Genomic DNA, 18,794 nt, shown 5'->3' with positions numbered 1-18,794 from the left:
AGCGCGCAGGCGCAGTGCCACGGAAACGCCTCTTCCTCCGGATCTGGCTGGGGAACGAGGGAAGTCTGTGAGTGGAGTACGGGTGCCGGCGAGGGGCAATCAAGTGGACGCGGCTCCCCCCCCTCCCTTCGCAAGCATGTCGGTGAGGAGGAGAGTGGAGACGCTCATCCCGGCCGAGGAGAGTGACCAGCTGCTGATTCGGCCCCTGTGAGTGACATGAGGCTCGCTCGCCCGCGCCGTGACCGTTGGGCGGGTAACGCCCCTCTCCTCCCTTCCCCCCAGCCCCGTCCGCGCGCCGGTGTTGGCAGTGAGCGCGGGCCCCGTCCCCTGCATCTCGCTTTCTCGTCTGTGCGCATGCGCCTGCACACACCTGCGTTAACTCATTCCTGCCCGGCCCACAGTTGTACACCTTTGGTCCCTGTTGCGTGTATGCAACGCTGGGCATGGTTTTATGGGGAGGGTGGCCCTTCACCAAGGGGGGGGTGGAGGAGGTCAGGTGTCAAGGGCTTGGGTGAGAAACCACTTTGAGGAGAGGGAAGGAGTGTGTCCTGTGGCAGCCACACCTGGGGCTACAAGGTGTATACTGTATTGGCCAGTGCAGAGGTTCCCAAACTTTATGGCACTGGGACCCACCTTTTAGAAAGACAATCTGTCAGAACCCACCTGAAGTGATGTCATCAACCCAGTGGTGATGTCATGGCTGGAGGTAGTGACATCATCAATTTAGGCTTCCAACCTAAGCCTAAAGCGATCAGCCATTACCTTGCACATGCATCCTCTTATTTTGCATAACTCAGGATTCAAACATTCCAGCTTGGAAGTCAAAGCAGACACAGACTTGGATTCTTCTCCAACCACAGAGACCTCCCCCCTTTCCAGCACCCTTCAGCGCCTTCTTCCCACCTAGTCAGGACAAAGCACCATGCCCCTCTCTCCCACTGGGAGCCTGCCCTGCCCAGTAACTCTACCCTGTGTTTTCAGCTCTGTAGTTTCAATGGCAGCTGAGCTAGATGCCATGTGACTTGGGCTGCAATCCTAATTATGCTTTCCTGAGAGTAAGCCCCCTTGAACAACATAGGAGTTACTTCTGAGTGACCTGGTTAGAATTGTGCCCTTAATTGAAATTGGCTCGCAACCTACTTAGTGGGTCCTTACCCACAGTTTGAGAAACACTAGGCTAGTGTTTCTGCTGCCTCGTAGGAATGTCTGTTCTTTGCTTCCAAGTAAATTTTTCCTTTATATAGTAATATAATTTTTTCAAATAAAGAAAACATTATTGAGCTACTCAAGCTTCAGCCCAAGTGTATGGAAGCAGAACTGCTTGCCAAAATTTAGTCATGAAAGAACGCAAATATGCTGTCCTCTTTATGATTACTTTTTGATGTTCTAACTAAGGGCCTGACCCAGCCATGAACCTCCGCAGACCTGCGCCCAGGGCAAAGCTCCACGATGGTGCCCCCCGCGGGCTGTCACCACCCCCCTCGGGCAGAAATTCACCCCCCCCTACTTACCAGAAGCTCAAGAAACCTCACACGATCTCCTCCCACGCCGGGGAAACCTCTGTGAGGTTCCCTGGTGCTATAAACTATGCTTCCAGCAAACCAGAAGCACAGTTTCTGCCCCTGTCGGGAGCCTCGAAGAGGCTTCTGCAGGGCCCTGGAGGCTGGCGCTCAGGGCATTTGCCCCAGGTCAGCCTATAGCAGGCACGCAACTGGCCTGACCCTGAACAATGCATGCCAGCCCAGTGCCAATGTGCATTGTTGCAAATGTGCTGTGAGGCACACATTTGACATGAACCCATGCTGAGCCAACGTTGACAGGTGGACAGTGGACCGCTGTCTGAAGCTCCTGGAAAGGGTCGGGTTGTGGAGAAGTAAGTCTGGATAAGGGGGAGGTGCTCCAGGGTGACAGAGGGAGCAAAGCGGGAGGAGACAGGACTGGCAAAACTTGGTTCCACCAGATCCATAGCCCCACATTGTACCTTCCAGTCCGACATGGAGCTGCTTTACTCTGTGCAGGCCATTTTGGCGCCACTGCAGCCCTGGGCACCAGGCAGCTCAGGATTGGGCTGTTAGTCCACAGACTCTGGTGACCCTGATGACGGGTCCCCAGGACCCATACAATTGATGCTTATGCAAGTCTTATGAATGATGTAACCATCTATAGCTATTAGTAGAGATTGATCAAAGATGCAGATCTTTGTTTCTTGAATCCGTTCAGTATAAATAAAGGCACTTATTCTTGGAACTTTTGTAGCTATTACTTTGTGCTTGGTTTTTAGGGCTACATGCTTCCTAAGATGCTCAGCAGGGCCTGTTTCTTAAAACAATCAAAGAATTCTGAACCACTTCTAATTCATTAGTGTTCGTGAGCTCATGAGGCAAATACATCAGTCGGAATCTGCGTCATCTTTCTTTTGTGGTCTCCTGCTAGAATGATATGGTTGTAGCAATCATTTCAGACTGTCAGACATCCTCAAGTATTTAGTTATTATGGAAGTCGGATTCTAACCACAGATATGGCTAGTGACAATAGGTTCATTGAGTGAAACTCTGCACGTTTTCCTGTATATCATATGCATATATTCCTGTATCTGGTTTTGAGACTTGTGACCTTGCTTGTGTTCTGCCCATGATTATAACTTGCATCTTACCAGCTACTGGTTGACCACCTTTTAATAGACAAAGGCTGCCCTTTGGTGCTTTATAGTTCCATTATGGGCTTAAGCTGCAGGTGAGAAGATTTTAGTTGGATATCAGGAAGAAATTCTTAGCGGTAAAAGAAGTTTGAGAATGGAACTGATTAGGGAGAGAAATAGTGGATTCTCCTTCACTGGAGGTCTACAGGCAGAGACTTAAAAGGTACCTTTTGGAGATACTCTAGAGAGGATTTTCTTGCTTTTAACAGGGAGTTGACTAGATGACCTTGAAAGCTTCCAGCGCTTTGCATTTAACTTAAGTGAATCTTTTCTCACTAGATCCTTTCTCCCTAAGTTGTTGTTATGAAGCAGGGCCCGGGTGCTTTAATTGGTAGGTTGCCTAAAACAACCTGAAACCTTAGCCCATTTTTAAGGCATACTCAGAAACATGGACGTTATTACATGGAATCCATTCTAGACCTAAGCCTTTAAGACAGGTCTTTTCAAATTGGGGCATTGTGGCGCCCCAGCCAGTGGGCCCTGGCCTCTGCCCCCCTTAAGGGGCGGGGGCAGCCAGGAGGCAGGGCAGCAGCGCATTCCCCAGGATCGCACCGCTCAGGGGGCTGCAGGGTCTTGGGTGCACTTACCAGAGCCTCCTGCAACCTCCCAGGGGTGTGGGGAGCCCTGCGTGACCGTTTGCAGGGCTTCCCGACGCTTTAGAAGTGAAAGTGGAGCGATCGTGCTCCACTTCCGCTAAACCGGATTTATTTATTTATTTAGTGTATGGCAAATAATACATGGACTTTTATAACAATTAAACTAGATCAAATATCAATGTCCAGTTCGTCCAACCATTCAAGGACAGAGTTACCTTCATTGAAAAAGTCAGACCATGGGAATAGAAATATGGCAGTCTTTCAAGAGACACATATAGACAACGAAGAACAACAATCCAGTAGAGGCAAGATCCAAGGTTATGACCTACTAGGGGCCACATACCATCACAGTTATGGCGCAGCCACATATATCAGAAGACACAGAAAACACTAAACTGGAAGTGGAGTGCGATTATTCCACTTTCATTTTTGCAGCTTCAAGGAGCCCTGCAGATGGTCGTGCAGGGCTCCCTGCACTCCCGGGAGGCTGCAGGAGGCTCTGGTAAGTGCACCCAAGCCCCCACAGTCCCCTGAGTGGCGCAATACTGGGAATCGCACAGCTGCCTTACCCCCACCCCCACTGCCTCCCCCCACCCCCACAAGAACTTACATCGGTTTTCAAACTCCCGCAGAGTTTAAAAACTGCTGCTTTGAGACATGCAGTTGGCCTTAGAAGTCAAGCAGCATTTCTTTTTGGCAGGGGTGCATATCTTTCAGCAGCTCATTTAATTTCCAGCCATTGTTACACCCATGCTGGTTAGATTAGACTTCTTATCATAAATAGCAGAGAAACTTCTACTTAGAGTAAATGACTGAAGCATCATTGAGTTCATGGCAGGATTTCAATTTCATCATAGTCTAGAGAGGGCTTTTAGTCACACTTTCTCAAAGAGAGCTCGTGCTCGATTTGTCATCCCTATATCTTTTTCCTGCCACTGTTTTCCAGAAAGGAGCCCTTTATTGGTAAACATGACCCACATTTCTTGTTTCCAAACATATGACATTTTGTGTAGTTGTATTAACCTGATGTATGTCTAATTGAGCCTGGTGCACTGTAATTCTAGATTGGTTCACTGGTGTCTAGAACCTTATATAGCACAGTAGAACATGCATTGTATCTGGAATGACAGTTGTTATTTGTTTAAACGCTTCATTTGTATCCGGTTATGAGTAGCCATTTGTCTGCCATCCTGGAGTGAGTAAAAGTCTCCTTCAGATGATCCATCAGGGAATCGATTGTAAATTGGGAAAGAGTTGATTTTTCGTCTTTTTCTCATCACTGTGACACAAATTACTAGTGTAGTGATGTATGGGCAAGTAAGCCAGTAAAAATTATTATGGACAAGCTAGCCCATGGAAACATATCTGCAACTCTGTTTTATATTACAAGACTGTCATGTATGACTGTCACATCTCTAGCAGTTTGAAAACCAGGACATGCAAAACACTTCCCCCAGTTTGACTAGAATCTGATTGTACCAGTGCTTGTTGTTCAGTTAATATGTCCTTGCATAGCTAGTAAAACACAGTATTTGAGATACATCATTTCAAACATTGTATTGCAATCTGTTTTGTTCCATATCCCCATTGAAAAAGGTGGTGAGGGTTGAACTGGGATCATGCTTAAAATAGACACCAGTGTTTGCGGCATGCTTACCCTCTTTCATTCTAATGTTTCTATCTTCAGGAGAGATAATGTGATGAGATGAGAGAGATGTTTCTATCTTCAGGAGAGATGATGTGTTTTACATCATTCCTGTCTCAAATGGATGCAGTACAGATGGACCCTCATTATCTGTGGAGTTCCATTCCCGGGATCCCCACAGATACCGAAAACCACGGGTAATGAAACCCATGATTTAAGGCACCTTTATCCCTCCAGAGGCAGGGGGAGTTGCACTCCCCTCGTCTCTGGAGGGTGTTCTGAGCATTGGGGAGGCCTTGTGCGGCCTTCCTGAAGCTCGGATGCTCTTCTAAGGCCTTAGAAAGTTGTGTCGTTTTTTTGAAAAACTGGAAATTATGTACTAGGAGGATTTCTTGCTACAGGCAGGAGGTTGGACTGTGATTCTATATTTTAAGGCCTTAAAAGGTTTTTGGAGGACAAGGAAAATGCTTACTGGCCACCCAAAGGCCTATTAAGTCCTTAAAGTGTCCCTTCAATTTTTTGAAGACTTTCTAAGGCAGTATTTCCCAACCTTTAGGAGCCCAAAGACCACTGAGACAAAAATTGAATTAGCATGGACCACATGCAACAAGTGCCTCCAAGTGGAATTTCACCAGGGCGTACAATGTTTCTTTTGGGCCCCTTCCCAAAGGGGGAGGGGTGAAACAGAGTGGGAGTGACAACAGGGTGGGCAGAACAGGGGTGGAGAGGGGGCAAAACAGGGCAGGGGGATGATGGCAACAGTAGGAAAAGTCTTTGGAGCCCAGGTCTACCATACTTCCCAATGTGGAACCCTAGTCTACCTGTTACACAGTGTCAGTAGCTAGACACAGTAATACAGAAAGCCAAACAGCCTCTGTAGTCTCTAAAAAAATTTTAAATATCAAAAATCATTGCAGAAAATGAGATCATTATATAGGCTCGCGCTAGAATGGAAAGTGTCCTGGGTGTACCAAAACATACTTTTGCAGCAGCTGTAGTCCCACAGCTGTGTCACTGATGCACTCCTTCATGGTAAGCAGATCCACAAGCCAAAGCGGTACAGTAGCAGGCCAGATTCCTCCCAGATTTGACAGTGTGAAGGAGTGTCATGGGCATTCCTTGGCCCAGCATGTATGACTTTCAGCAGCCACTGTGTACCTAGCATGCCATATGGGCAGCAAATTCGAGTGAGATTGGAAAATATAAGTTCCCAGGAAATTTCTGGGAGTCCTTCTTTGGCTCCTATGCCCCCTTTTTGACCCTGGGCCCAGGTACAAATTACCCCCTGTACCCCCTCTCATGGACCCCGCATGCAACCATCACCACTTCACACAAAAAAATGCATTTAAATTGTAATGATTCATGAAGATTTGTTAGAGATAGTGAAGATTTGTGGGTTACTGCTTTTGTTACTGGCTGTGGGCAGTTCATTCTCTGCCCTCTCTGGTGGTCAGTGGGGGAGCACGCTGGAAGTAATCAAAGGCAATCTTTTCCTGAGACTTTGCGGACCACTTGTCAGGGTCTCGCATTCCACCTGTGGTCCCTAGGTTGGGAAGCAGTGTTCTAAGGCCTCCCAGAGGCCTTAAAAGGGCTTCCAAACATTGGGGAAGCCATGCGCTGCCTCCTCAGAGCTCAGAACACCCTCTGGAGATGTGGGGAGCACAACTCCTATCAACTCTGGCGGGTCCAGGTTGAGCCATGTCTGGCTGAATGTGAGTCCAGGAGACCCATGTTGAGCCAGATCCATGGATGAAAAATTCACGGAGCAACAGGCTCAACCTGCAGTTGATCTGGAGTTCATAACAGAAACACAGTCATCCTGATTGTCTACTGTAACTTTCATTTAGATGCCTCAGAGTTCTGGGAAATATTGCCTTGTTTTATATTCTGTGTTTTCCTACTCTTTTGAAAATGGTTCCAGTTAATTAAACTGGTATCCAGGTGTGAAATATAAAATTTTGTCCTGCATGTGTATACTACATATGAGCATTCTGAGATCTTTGTGTTCTGCGGCATTACTGCATTACAGACTAAGTGCCCAACAGTCGGGTTAAACCAGAGGTTTCACCTCACTCCGCCAATTACATCTAATCATTTTGTATTCAGTGGATAGATAATTATCTTTCATAATGTGTCACAATTTTCTTTTCACAGGGGTGCTGGGCAGGAAGTAGGAAGATCATGCATTATCCTGGAATTCAAGGGAAGGAAGATAATGGTAATCATTCTTAATTATTTATAAGTATCCTCTGTTTCACACTGCATGTTACAGACAGCATGACACGTTAGACAGGATTGTGACACTATATTAAAACTGATTGTCCTAAAAAAAAACCCTGATGTATTCTGTGAAGAATAGCAGATTATTTGAGGGGAAGTCTGATTTTATTGGAGCCTCTGTCCGAGCATGTTACTTTACTTATATGTGTGTTTATGTACCACATCTGGCGGTAACAGTGTTGCATTTGCAGAATAAGATAGGCTGATCATGTAAATATCCATTGCATATTTTTAATATTTAAGTATGTCTCCCCCCCACCTCCATGAAGATATATTCACTTGAAAGAGATATCTGGTAGTGATCTGTTTAGAGGAAAGCTTTTTTAAAGAATGTTTATCATTGACTGACAGAGACATCTGTGACAGCCACTAAGTCTTCATAGCGTTCCACCCTGCAAAACAGACCATTTTTATGGAACACAAGTCTAATTTTGAGAATTCAGGTGTGGAGTTTAGAGGTGATCCAGATATTGCATGCACACCCTCCATGTGGAGGGCACCCAGACAATATTTTTACATAGGGTGCCCCCAGTTGGTCAGTAATGTCTGCGTAAGATCATTTTCCTTGTGGATGATCCGTTTTATGAATTATCACATCAGTGCTATACATTCTTGGCTGCAGCTGTCATGGAAACTCCCTGGCTAATCAAATCTTTGCAGCTAACAAATAGATTTTGACTGTTGTGTCCCCAGTGTAGAGCATTGACCAACCTCACACTGACAGGCAGGAGATGGCAGGGTTGGCAGCTTTCGCTTGTGGTGTAACATTTGAAATACTCTTTATAATCAGTTGTATCCTAAGTGCTCCTTCTGTTCTCAGAAGCTCCTTTTGCAGAAGGGGGGGAGATGAGATTTTTGCCGATCTTCCCTTTTCTCTGTAGCCACTTGTATTCCCCTGAAAATCTTCTCCTGAAGGTACGCCTAACCTTTAAGAGAAAGCTTTAGCAGGTGCAGAGGGAAGTGGATATGGGTGGAAATCACTGCTCCCCCTTTGTGAAAACAAAAATACTTGGGATACAACCCAATATATTTTAGAATATTTCAAGCATTAAGCATGAAAAATGAATTTTGCTCGTTTGATACAAATAGCAATCATGAGCTCATATGTTCTTAAAGTCAAATTAGTTGCTTGGACAAGCATTCTGAGTAAATGGTAGGTCTTCTGATGGATGATGTGCAATTTTTTTCAGCTTGATTGTGGGATCCACCCTGGCCTAGAAGGAATGGATGCACTTCCTTACATTGATCTGATAGACCCAGCTGAGATTGATCTCCTCTTGATTAGTCAGTAAGTGGTGTGCGGCTTGGTGCAGAATACATGCAGTCTTTGATCCGAGCATATTTATATTTATGGATTTGAATTGTGAGGATGTGTAACAGATTTCTTAGCTCTGATGATGTGAGGTGTTAGTAGTGTTTACTGACTTGATGTTTAACTCCATGAGTTATTTAGCTGTATGTTGCTATATTATATAATTTGATTGCGAAATCTATTATGTATATATCTGTTTCAGTTTCCATTTGGATCATTGTGGGGCATTACCATGGTTTCTACAAAAAACAAGTTTCAAAGGAAGAACCTTCATGACTCATGCTACAAAAGCAATTTATAGATGGCTTCTTTCAGATTATGTAAAAGTAAGGTGAGTTAACCTGTTTTAATAATAACTCTTAGATTTTGTGAAAGGATCACATAATGAAGTAATTTTAACCAAGTGGATACTATCTTTTTACCGTGAACGTTCTTGTCTTGTAAAGCACAGCTTATGTTGAATGTCTTTCAAGTCCTGTGTAGTTCTATAAGTGTTTTTAAGAAAATCAGTGAACAGGATGGCATTTTATCTTATCTTATACAGCAATATATCAGCGGATGACATGCTGTATACAGAGACAGATCTGGAAGAAAGCATGGACAAAATTGAAACAATCAATTTCCATGAAGTGAAAGAGGTGGCCGGAATCAAGTTCTGGTGTTACCATGCAGGCCATGTCCTGGGAGCAGCCATGTTTATGATTGAAATTGCTGGTGTGAAGGTAATTCCTTAATACCCTAGAAAAATCTAAGTTGAGATTTCATTACTGAACAGTACCTTTGAATTAATTTACTTGCAGTATCTGAGCAAAATCTTTGCAATTTCAGCTTTTATGATGCAGGCTCCTTTTTAAACACTTATTTGCTGTTCATGAAGATCTATGGATGCACCAACAGTCACCGACCAAACTAGTAACTATTTGTCCTGCTGGCAATCTCAAACTGCTCAAACTGCTCAAACTGTTGTTGTTGCCGAACAAACCCTTTCGTTGCCTTATAAATTAGTTACACTGTAATCATTTCCCCCCAGATATATTCAGGTGATACCCTTGATTTGGTGGATTTACATTTTCAGTGTCACATACCAAAAGGTGGTGCTTATGGTTTTCATGCATATTCCAAAATCAACATAATAACAACTTACCTTGCATGCTACTGATTTTTAAACTGGGTATATATGCTGACGATGAAATCTGAAGGTGGTCTGTAAAATTCAGAATGGAAATAGTATACTGTAGATAGTTATTTATGTTTTACTAAAACTATTACTCTTCACCTGTCAAATTACTATATGAACTTCCTATACCCTTACAAGTCAGGAGACAGTTTTTGTTCTTAGATTAAAATATGTCCAGAATATATTTATGTATACAAAAAACACTAGGATATTCAATGCTTTAAATAGCAAAGAAAGTTAAGCACAAAGTGCTACATCATGATTACAAAATTCAACACGTGTGCATTCTGTATAATTACAGCATATGTTGCAATGTTTCTTTCTCAAAGATTTTATACACTGGAGATTTCTCAAGACAAGAAGATAGGCACTTGATGGCAGCCGAGATTCCCAATATTAAACCTGATATTCTTATCATTGTAAGTTCCCCCCCCCCCATGATAATTTGAAGTGAATATTAGAATTGCATAGGAAGTGTGCTTTTTCTCTGTAACTTCAGACATCTCTGTTTAATGCACTCCAGGGTCAAGTTGTTAAATGGGACGAACATGATTTAATGTGTAGTGTTTTTACCTTCCTCTGGCAGAATGCTACGTGCATCACAATCCTGTCTTGCTCTGGAACAGGTAGGCCAGGTGGCCTGCACTGTATCCAGTACAGGATAGGGGTCCGGAGTGACTCAGACGAAGAAGTTAAAGGGAAACTCTTCCTTGCGGATACTGAGGCCCCACCTGTATTGTTCTAAATATGACTTCTACTGCAGCGTTTTTCAATATTTGTCCTCGCTATACCACTTGGCACGGTTCACCTATTGGAAGTACCAGGTGATGATGTCATCGCCAGTTACTTCTGGATTGGGAGGCTAGACACAATGCAGTGAACAGTGGAAAGAGGCTTAGGAGATTTTTTTTTGAGCTTGCAGAAAGCACACACTAGAGCTCTGCCTATTGAGCCAAGCCTCCTACTGCTTCTTGTTGCATTGCATTGCCAGGCAGCGGTGCTCTGGGAGTTTTGCATATACCACCAGACACCACCTTGAAATTGTAAATCTGCCATTGTTTTAATCATGTACCTTTATGACCTCAGGAATCCACCTATGGTACACACATCCATGAAAAGCGGGAAGAGCGAGAAGCAAGATTCTGTAACACTGTACATGATATTGTAAACAGGGGAGGTAGAGGTCTTATTCCTGTGTTTGCTTTGGGAAGAGCTCAAGAATTACTTCTGATTTTAGGTATGTATGTATCTTTTTCTAACTTGACATACTAAAAGCAGTGGTGACTTTAAAAAAAATGTATTGCTTGCATTTTGTATAGCACTTGGCGGGGGTGGGGGAAAGCAATCCTAATGTCTGAGAAGAAAGTAGTGGGATTTTATATAGACTTTTTCATGAACTATAGAGCACTGGTTATAACCAACAAGAAAGACTTTTGTTGGTTGTGAAGTCGTGTATCATGTAAAGTCATGATATCAGTATGTCTATATAAGAGGCAAGGTAAGCTCTGTATCCTGTTCTTTGCTGAAATTAATTACCTTTAAAGTTTTTGGAAAGAATATCTTGAACTATTGATTGTAAATCCCTGGTGTTCTAATAGCTTTGTATGGCTTTAAAGTCATTTGAAAGCAGCAGGTGCCTTTTTATTAGGGTCAGCTTCAGCTCATGCATCTTTTTTCACCCCTGCTCAGCAGGCTGCATCTGTTGAAAAGCCTATGGGATGCTCCATGGGAAGGGAAGCTCTCTTAAGGGGCCTTGAGGGGGAGGCACACTCAGGGGCTAGTCCATTTCTACATCCTGGGGATTTGTGATGGCCAAGTGGGGAGTGGCATGCATTGTCTATTGCCTTAAGTCAGTCTTCCTGCCTAGTTTCTACCAATCCCCAAAGGCCATGTCACTGTCATCAGTTGTCATCAATTCCATGGGAAACGTGCTTTAAAGTTGTTTACAGCATTAAAGAGTTCCTGCCCTTGCAGTGCCAAAGATCTCAAGGTGTAAGCAACAAAGTTGGGGCTTCTTTTATTTTTTATTTATTGGAAGGATTTATACCTTTTCCTTGCTGAAGCAAATGCCCAAGTTAGCTTACAAAATGTTCAAAAAACTATTAAAAAAACCCTAACCTGGGCCAGAAGTGGCACTTGAAGGAGAGCCCCTTCAGATGACTTAAGAGGGTAGACTGGAATATACCAAAGGAGGCAGATAAACTGGTCCCAAACCGTGAAGGGCTTTAAAGGTCAATAGCAGCACTTTGTACTGGGTCTGAAAATGAACAGGCAGCTGGTGTAATGGTTCAGTAAAATAAAATTATTAAGTTTTGGTAACCACATGAGCTGCCACATTCTGCCCTAATTACACCTGCTGCACCATCTTCAAGGGCAGGCCCACATACAGCATGTTAAATAGTAATCAAATTGTGATTTTACTAATGCATGGACCACTGTGGTTAGGTCTGATCAGCTCAAGTACAGCCACAGCTGGCATACCAGCCAAAGCTGGGCAAACACACCCCTGTCCACAACTTCTACCTGGCTTTCTAGATCAAGGGTGTCAAACCTGTTTCATACTGAGGACCGAATAGCATTCATGATGCCTGCTGAGGGCCAGAAGTGTTGTCATTAGGCAGGAATTGATGTCATCAACATCATAATCAAAAATAAGTACTTTTTCTCATTTAGGAATTCATTAGCTGCAAACAACAGAAGAGAAAATATACAAATCTTGATCATATTTCAAGATATGAGAGAGCCCAATTTTCACATGGGTTGCCCTTTCAGCAGTAACACCACAGTACTGCTCAGTAGATAAAAGCCTAAGAGCCAGATAAAAAGCTTCCGTGGGCCACATCCGGCCCCCGGAACTTATGTTTGACACCCCTGTTCTAGATGGAGCTTTTTCTGGGTCCCTTTTTGGGAGAAGGGTGGGATAAAAATAAAGTTTTATTATTATTATTATTATTATTATTATTATTATTATTATTATTATTATTATTATTATGGGGCTGTGAATCCAGGAGCACTCCTAAACTGTGTGCTTCTTCGTGTGGGGCTGGGGGAGTGCAGCCCCATTCAGAACAGGCAGGATTTAATTTCAACTTATTGATCCTCATCCCAGTCATTTAACCCAGTTGTGTTTCATTCCTTCCTTTCTTTTTTCATTGCTTACAGGCACAATGTTGTTTCCAAAAGAGAATTTTTTAAGAACTGATGGTATTTTATATAACTTGTAAATACTGGCTTTGGTTCTTTTATACATTGCTGTAGATGAATACTGGCAAAATCACCCTGAGCTACATGATATCCCTATATACTATGCTTCGTCTCTGGCAAAGAAGTGTATGGCAGTTTATCAGACCTATGTCAATGCCATGAATGATAAAATCCGTAAGCAAATCAACATCAACAATCCATTTGTATTCAAACACATCAGTAACCTGAAGGTGGGTGTGAATACAGATATGTTAATATTCTAAGAATATGTAGACTAGAAATTACTATTATTCTGCTTTAAAACAAGAACTATAAACTCTTCAGAAGTATTTAGCTGCCCTGTATAATGGAAATTGTATTGCTGAATGGAACTTGGTGGGGGATACACATACATTATCTGAATATCCTCGATGACTCACTACAGTGGAAATTATCAGCAAATGTGTTTTGCTAGAGGTATCTGTTCTAGCCACCTGTTCATAAGCTTACCAATACTTGCCAATCACTTCCTTTTGCTGAAATGGAACTGGTTTGAGGGGATGCCTGCCTTCTGCTCTTTCTTTTGCAACCTGAAGTACTGCTGTGCTGCTGCTCTTGCAGAACTCTGGATCAAGGCTTCTTCTTCATGTAAAGACCAAGATGCTGGATGAATGGCATTTAATCCTATTGCCAGAGCCTACAAAATATTTAGAGCTCACTGTGTGTTCAAACGTTTTGGCAAGAGGGCCAACATCATCTCTCTGACACTGTGTTGGGGGCCACGAAAAAAACAATAATGTACGTTTAAGATTTGAATACATTTACATAAATGAATATATTAGAGATGGAACTTATATGAATGAATGAAGGTCTCTCAATAGCTCAATGCCTATAAAAGACCTTGTGCAAAGGAAGTCCAGCCTTTCCTTTGCTGCCGCTGCTGCTACACAGATGTGAAACAGCAAGAGGCAGAGGGAGCCCTTGGCCCACAGCTTGTTCAAACAATTGGTTCAAATAATTGGTCCTCACACTGAGTCGTCACAACAGGCCAGCATGGGCTCCAGCAAGTCTCTGGAGGGCCAGAAGCTCATTGGAAACTGGGGGCTCCTTGAGGGCCAGATTGGAGGTCCTTGAGGCCCACAAGTGGCTCCTGGGTCGGGGTTTGGGCACCCCTGCTATAGAGCCTTAACATCTGTATTGGTAATTATGGCATTGTGGCATCATAGGAGTCTCACAAATCAGGAAGAGTATCTTTTCACTTAATTTCATAACCTCAAGTGATAACAGCAAATGTACTTGCTGTCTTTTACCTAGAGTATGGATCATTTTGATGACATAGGTCCCAGTGTGGTAATGGCTTCCCCTGGTATGATGCAGAGTGGTTTATCCAGGGAGTTGTTTGAGAGCTGGTGTACTGACAAAAGAAATGGTGTCATCATAGCAGGATATTGTGTTGAAGGAACACTGGCCAAGGTGAGTTATCCTTTGACTTTAACTATATTTTAAAATGCAAGACAAACTGTTGGAGATTCTTAATTACTTTATTAGTGTATACTGGACTTCTTTTGGTGATAGTTTGGATGTATGAGTAGTTGCAGGCAACCAAGCCAATTATATTCTTTAAAAATGGCTCAAACTCTGCTTCAAAATATTCACAGTAGAGAGCTGGTATAGTGTACTAGTGACTAAGAGGAACTTATGAATCAGAAAGTCCCCAATGCGATTCTTGCTCCTGCTAGAGCAAGAATCACAACCTTAACCAACTCACAACCTTAGCCAGTCTGCCCCATTCAGCCACAGTTGTCAGGGTTACAAGAAGATAGTGAATGTGAAGCACTTTAAGTGCTTTAAGAGCACCATTGGAATGCTATGGATTATTATTATATACAAATTACTGTTGAATGGGAGTGTTTAACATTATTATTAAGAATATTTATATACTGTTGTTCAAGCAGGAAAAAGTTCACAAAGCAGTTAACATAGGAAAATAAAGCAAAGGTTCCTGTCCCAAAAGGGTTCTCAGTCTAATAAGATGCAGAAGCATCACCAGCAGAAAGCCACTGGAAAGATGCTCTGCTGAGGATCATAGGAACAGTTGCTTTCCCCCTGCTATATAAAAGAGGAGTACCTTGATAAGGACCATCTTTACTCAGCATAGCAAAATACAGGAAAATCATTTTTGCAAGTAAACATAGTATTTTTTGTATATCTGCATAACTGTGAACATTTGAAATTAAATTGTTTACATCATGCATGCGCCACACACACTCTTACACACATTCTGCAATGTTCAAGAGACCTTGCTCAACATTAAATAATTGAAAACAGTTCCATTTTGGGCTCTGGTTAATACCAATGCAGAGTGAAAACTGGATAAAGGTTTGCGATACTTTGGTTTTAGGATGCATTTGATGTCTCACACCTTTTTATTCTGAATTAATATTGGAATTCCTGCATTTTATTGTTCTATGTTTCAGCATATCATGTCTGAGCCAGAAGAAATTACAACCATGTCAGGTCAGAAGCTCCCACTGAAGATGTCTGTGGATTACATTTCTTTCTCTGCTCATACAGATTATCAACAAACCAGCGAGTTTATACGGGCACTGAAACCTCCCCATGTGGTTAGTGTCTGTTGCTTTCAAGAAGTACAGTAATTGTCAGGATCCAGCATCAATTAAGCATTTTAACTTACCAGAAATGAATAATTCACACCTTAAAACAAATTGCCTCCTTCCTGCAATGATTTATACTTTGGCAAGTTGGCTCTTGTACAGGGGACCGCCATATCTGCAGATTCACTTATCTGCGGATCGGGTCTCTGGGGCCCCTGTCATACATGCCCCCTCCAGAGGCGAGGGGGGCTTTGCTCCCCTCACCTCTGGAGAATACTCTGAGACCGCAATCTCTGCCAGGCTCAGACCGAGCCTTAGAGGCGAAAGACGTCACTTCTGGTTTTAAGAAAAAACTGCAAGTGACTTTTTTTTTTGCTCTGAGGCTCCGTCTAAGCCCAACAGAGACCACAGATGGACGAATGTGGCCTCTGTGGGGCTCGGAGGACCCTCTAGAGGCAAGGGGAGCAGAGTTCCCTTGTCTCCAGAGGGTGGGGATAGGTATCCATTCATATTTGCTGATTCAGGTATCTTCAGGGTTCCAGAATGGAACTCCTACAGATACAGGGGCAAGCCAGTACTTTTAAAATGTAATTTATCTTAAAATTAGTACTGCAGTTAAACAGAATGCATAGCTTATAAACTACGTGATCACAAACTGGGCTATATAAATTATTCACTTGTTTTTCAGAAGGTTTTGTATTTAGGTGGTTGTATAAGAAACTATGTGATTAAAGTGATAAAATTATTTGGAAATTAGTTCCAAGGAAATCAGCATTAAAAGAAGGAAGATGAACACCCTTTCCCCTGGACACATAGAATTCCTTTCCATTCATGCACAGGATGTTTAGATCCTTAGAAGAACTAAGAGCTTGAAAGCAAGAGGAGGGAAATAGGTAGCTAAAAGAGAGAAGACTAGTAGCAGGCAGTAATGAAAATGGCATTTAGAGCTGCTGAGAACTTCCTCTGTGCAGAGAGGCTCTTTTGTATTCCCTCTCACCTCAACAACCACCTTCCTTGCAGATATTTTGAAAGCATTTCCCATAATGGCTCTGATTTCTTCATGTAGATATTGGTACACGGTGAACAGAATGAGATGGCCAGGTTGAAAGCTGCAATAATACGAGAATATGAGGATAATGATGAAGTTCATATAGAGGTCCACAATCCTAGGAACACCGAAGCTGTGACACTAAACTTCAGAGGAGAAAAGCTTGCCAAGGTAAAGGCTAACATGTCCTTAAAACGTGATGAACATATTTATCTTGTTATCAAAGATTATATTGTTCCCCCCAAAATAGCCCTTTGGGAATCTGGTGGTTTAAGATTGACTCTGAATATTATAACAGAGAGCAGTTCTCCTGTGGCAGGAGGCTATGATAATCTTGCAGGATGTGTGTGTTTTTAGAAAACTACTTCTTGCTCTAACCCATAGTTCTTTACAAATACCTACAAGACTAGAATGCTGTTCTAGAACTTGCGGCATCTGTGTATCATACTGCCTAATTATAAAATCTGCAGTATCTGTCTCCCAGCCTCCTATATGTTGTTCCCATCCTCCCATGATGCAGCTGTTCCCCCCAGACGGGGGAGACATTCCCCCAGCACCCACAGTGTAGTCTGGCACTGTGCTTGAATTCAGTCACTGTGTAGATTCCTCTAGAAATGCTTGTACATGGCCAAGCCCATAAACTCTGGGCATGGATGCCAGTTTAAATGATTCAATTTTTCTTGTCTGTTGCCTAATTTTGGTTCACTTTCCTTTGTATACTTTCTCTCATTAATCTTTCTTTTTTTCTCCTTTTCTCAGGTTATGGGTTTTCTAGCAGATAAGAAACCAGAACAAGGGCAAAGAGTTTCAGGAATCCTGGTTAAAAGAAACTTTAACTACCACATACTTGCTCCATGTGACCTCTCCAGTGAGTAATTATGTCCATAGACCATATGTAGCTGTTTATCTGAGAACAGGCATGCCCCCGTATCCACAGGTGTTCCATTCCAGAACCAACCAACCCCCCCCCCCACACACACACAGTTAAGTGAAACCGTGGATATGGGTGAACCCCTCCCCTCCCCCCAACTCTTCAGAACTGAGGGGAGGTCTGCTCCCCTCACCTCCAGAGTCCGGTTTCTCTGTGAAACTGGAAGTGATGTTTTTAATGCCTTATAATATAAGGCAATTTTATATAAATTGTTTGTATGCTTCTTAATATTGTTGTGTGTACATATCTCTTATTCTTGATAATGTTTGACTAAACAATTAAATATCTATTTTTAAATGGAGGAAAGCCAAAATTAAGATTAAAGCACTTATTTCAATTAGAGTGCTGGAGTTTGGTACATGTTATGTTGCATAAATGTCCTTTAAACATTTCATATTTCATTACTTAAATATTAAATGTTTCTCAGTATTTAACCTGAGAACAATATGTGTGTTTCCTTTTATTTTCCACAGATTACACTGATCTGGCCATGAGTACAGTAACACAGACACAAGCTGTTCCATACACTGGCTCCTTCAATCTGCTTTATTACCACCTACAAAAACTAACAGGTATGTGATTGAGAAAAGATATTTGAGATCTCTCTGGTGTTACTTTTTGAAAGCTTTTCTGTATTTTTGTTCCAGTAGGAAATTGTAATATGCAGCATTGTTTTTAAATTTTTTAAGTAACTAAAGGAGCAGAAATAGTGGTACAGTAGGATAAAGGGCATGGAAGAAAATAAGGCATTTCTTTACAAATCTGTGGCTTTCAGACCTTGAAGTTGTTCACCAGATGCTTCTTGATGAGAAGGTAGTAATGGTAAGCAAGTTATCCAAAAGACAACTTGTCCAACATGACCAGTCTTCTTCAGCGGTGTGTAGCTCTAAGGGAGTAATGCTCATTTGAAGATCATTTTTGAGTTCGTGTAGAATGACAGACCCAAGTAAGGCCAGTCAGAGTGAGAGTATCCCCTGAAACGTGTCCTCTGCAATGAAGAGAGGTTTCTTGGCAGGCAAGGGTGGAAAATTTGAAAGCCACAGCTTTTGTCCTCTGTTCAGTGTCTGGTTTCATTTCAGATGTGCCCTGATGCTTCTAAGTGATTGTAGGTTTGTGTCAGTTTTCCTTTCTGGTTTATATCCCCGTTAGTGTTCTTTGAATAAGCAGAAGTGGAGAGAGTCTTGCTTATCCGTGATTTCTGTTGTTGCAGGCAAGGGAAACATGAAGCTTCTAGCATAATACCAGTGTTGTACTTAGAAACCTTCAGTACTCTGCTGTCAGCATAATGCTTTTGAAGTCAGATGTAATG

At 42.6% G+C, this 18,794-nt stretch overlaps 1 protein-coding gene across 2 annotated transcripts in view; it reads left to right on the top strand.

Moving 5' to 3' along the window:
• The first annotated feature begins 52 nt into the window (after nt 1-52).
• The window catches only part of CPSF3 (cleavage and polyadenylation specific factor 3), a 29,097-nt gene continuing 10,355 nt past the window's right edge, over nt 53-18,794 (top strand). Inside the window, exons 1-14 of one of the 2 annotated variants that reach the window (XM_066612163.1) lie at nt 134-207; nt 4,982-5,136; nt 7,094-7,157; nt 8,410-8,507; nt 8,734-8,862; nt 9,076-9,253; nt 10,038-10,127; nt 10,795-10,945; nt 12,967-13,142; nt 14,206-14,364; nt 15,369-15,515; nt 16,573-16,725; nt 17,314-17,422; nt 17,959-18,057. In XM_066612163.1, coding sequence (XP_066468260.1) covers nt 5,000-5,136; nt 7,094-7,157; nt 8,410-8,507; nt 8,734-8,862; nt 9,076-9,253; nt 10,038-10,127; nt 10,795-10,945; nt 12,967-13,142; nt 14,206-14,364; nt 15,369-15,515; nt 16,573-16,725; nt 17,314-17,422; nt 17,959-18,057 — 1,690 coding nt within the window. In that variant the 5' untranslated portion in view covers nt 134-207; nt 4,982-4,999. Of the gene's footprint in view, nt 208-4,981; nt 5,137-7,093; nt 7,158-8,409; nt 8,508-8,733; nt 8,863-9,075; nt 9,254-10,037; nt 10,128-10,794; nt 10,946-12,966; nt 13,143-14,205; nt 14,365-15,368; nt 15,516-16,572; nt 16,726-17,313; nt 17,423-17,958; nt 18,058-18,794 lie in introns of both variants that reach the window. The other variant, XM_066612170.1, reaches the window with a different exon arrangement.

Source organism: Tiliqua scincoides, chromosome 1 (assembly GCF_035046505.1).
Source record: "Tiliqua scincoides isolate rTilSci1 chromosome 1, rTilSci1.hap2, whole genome shotgun sequence".
NCBI lineage: Eukaryota > Metazoa > Chordata > Lepidosauria > Squamata > Scincidae > Tiliqua > Tiliqua scincoides.
This window is presented reverse-complemented; position numbering and strand designations above follow the sequence as displayed.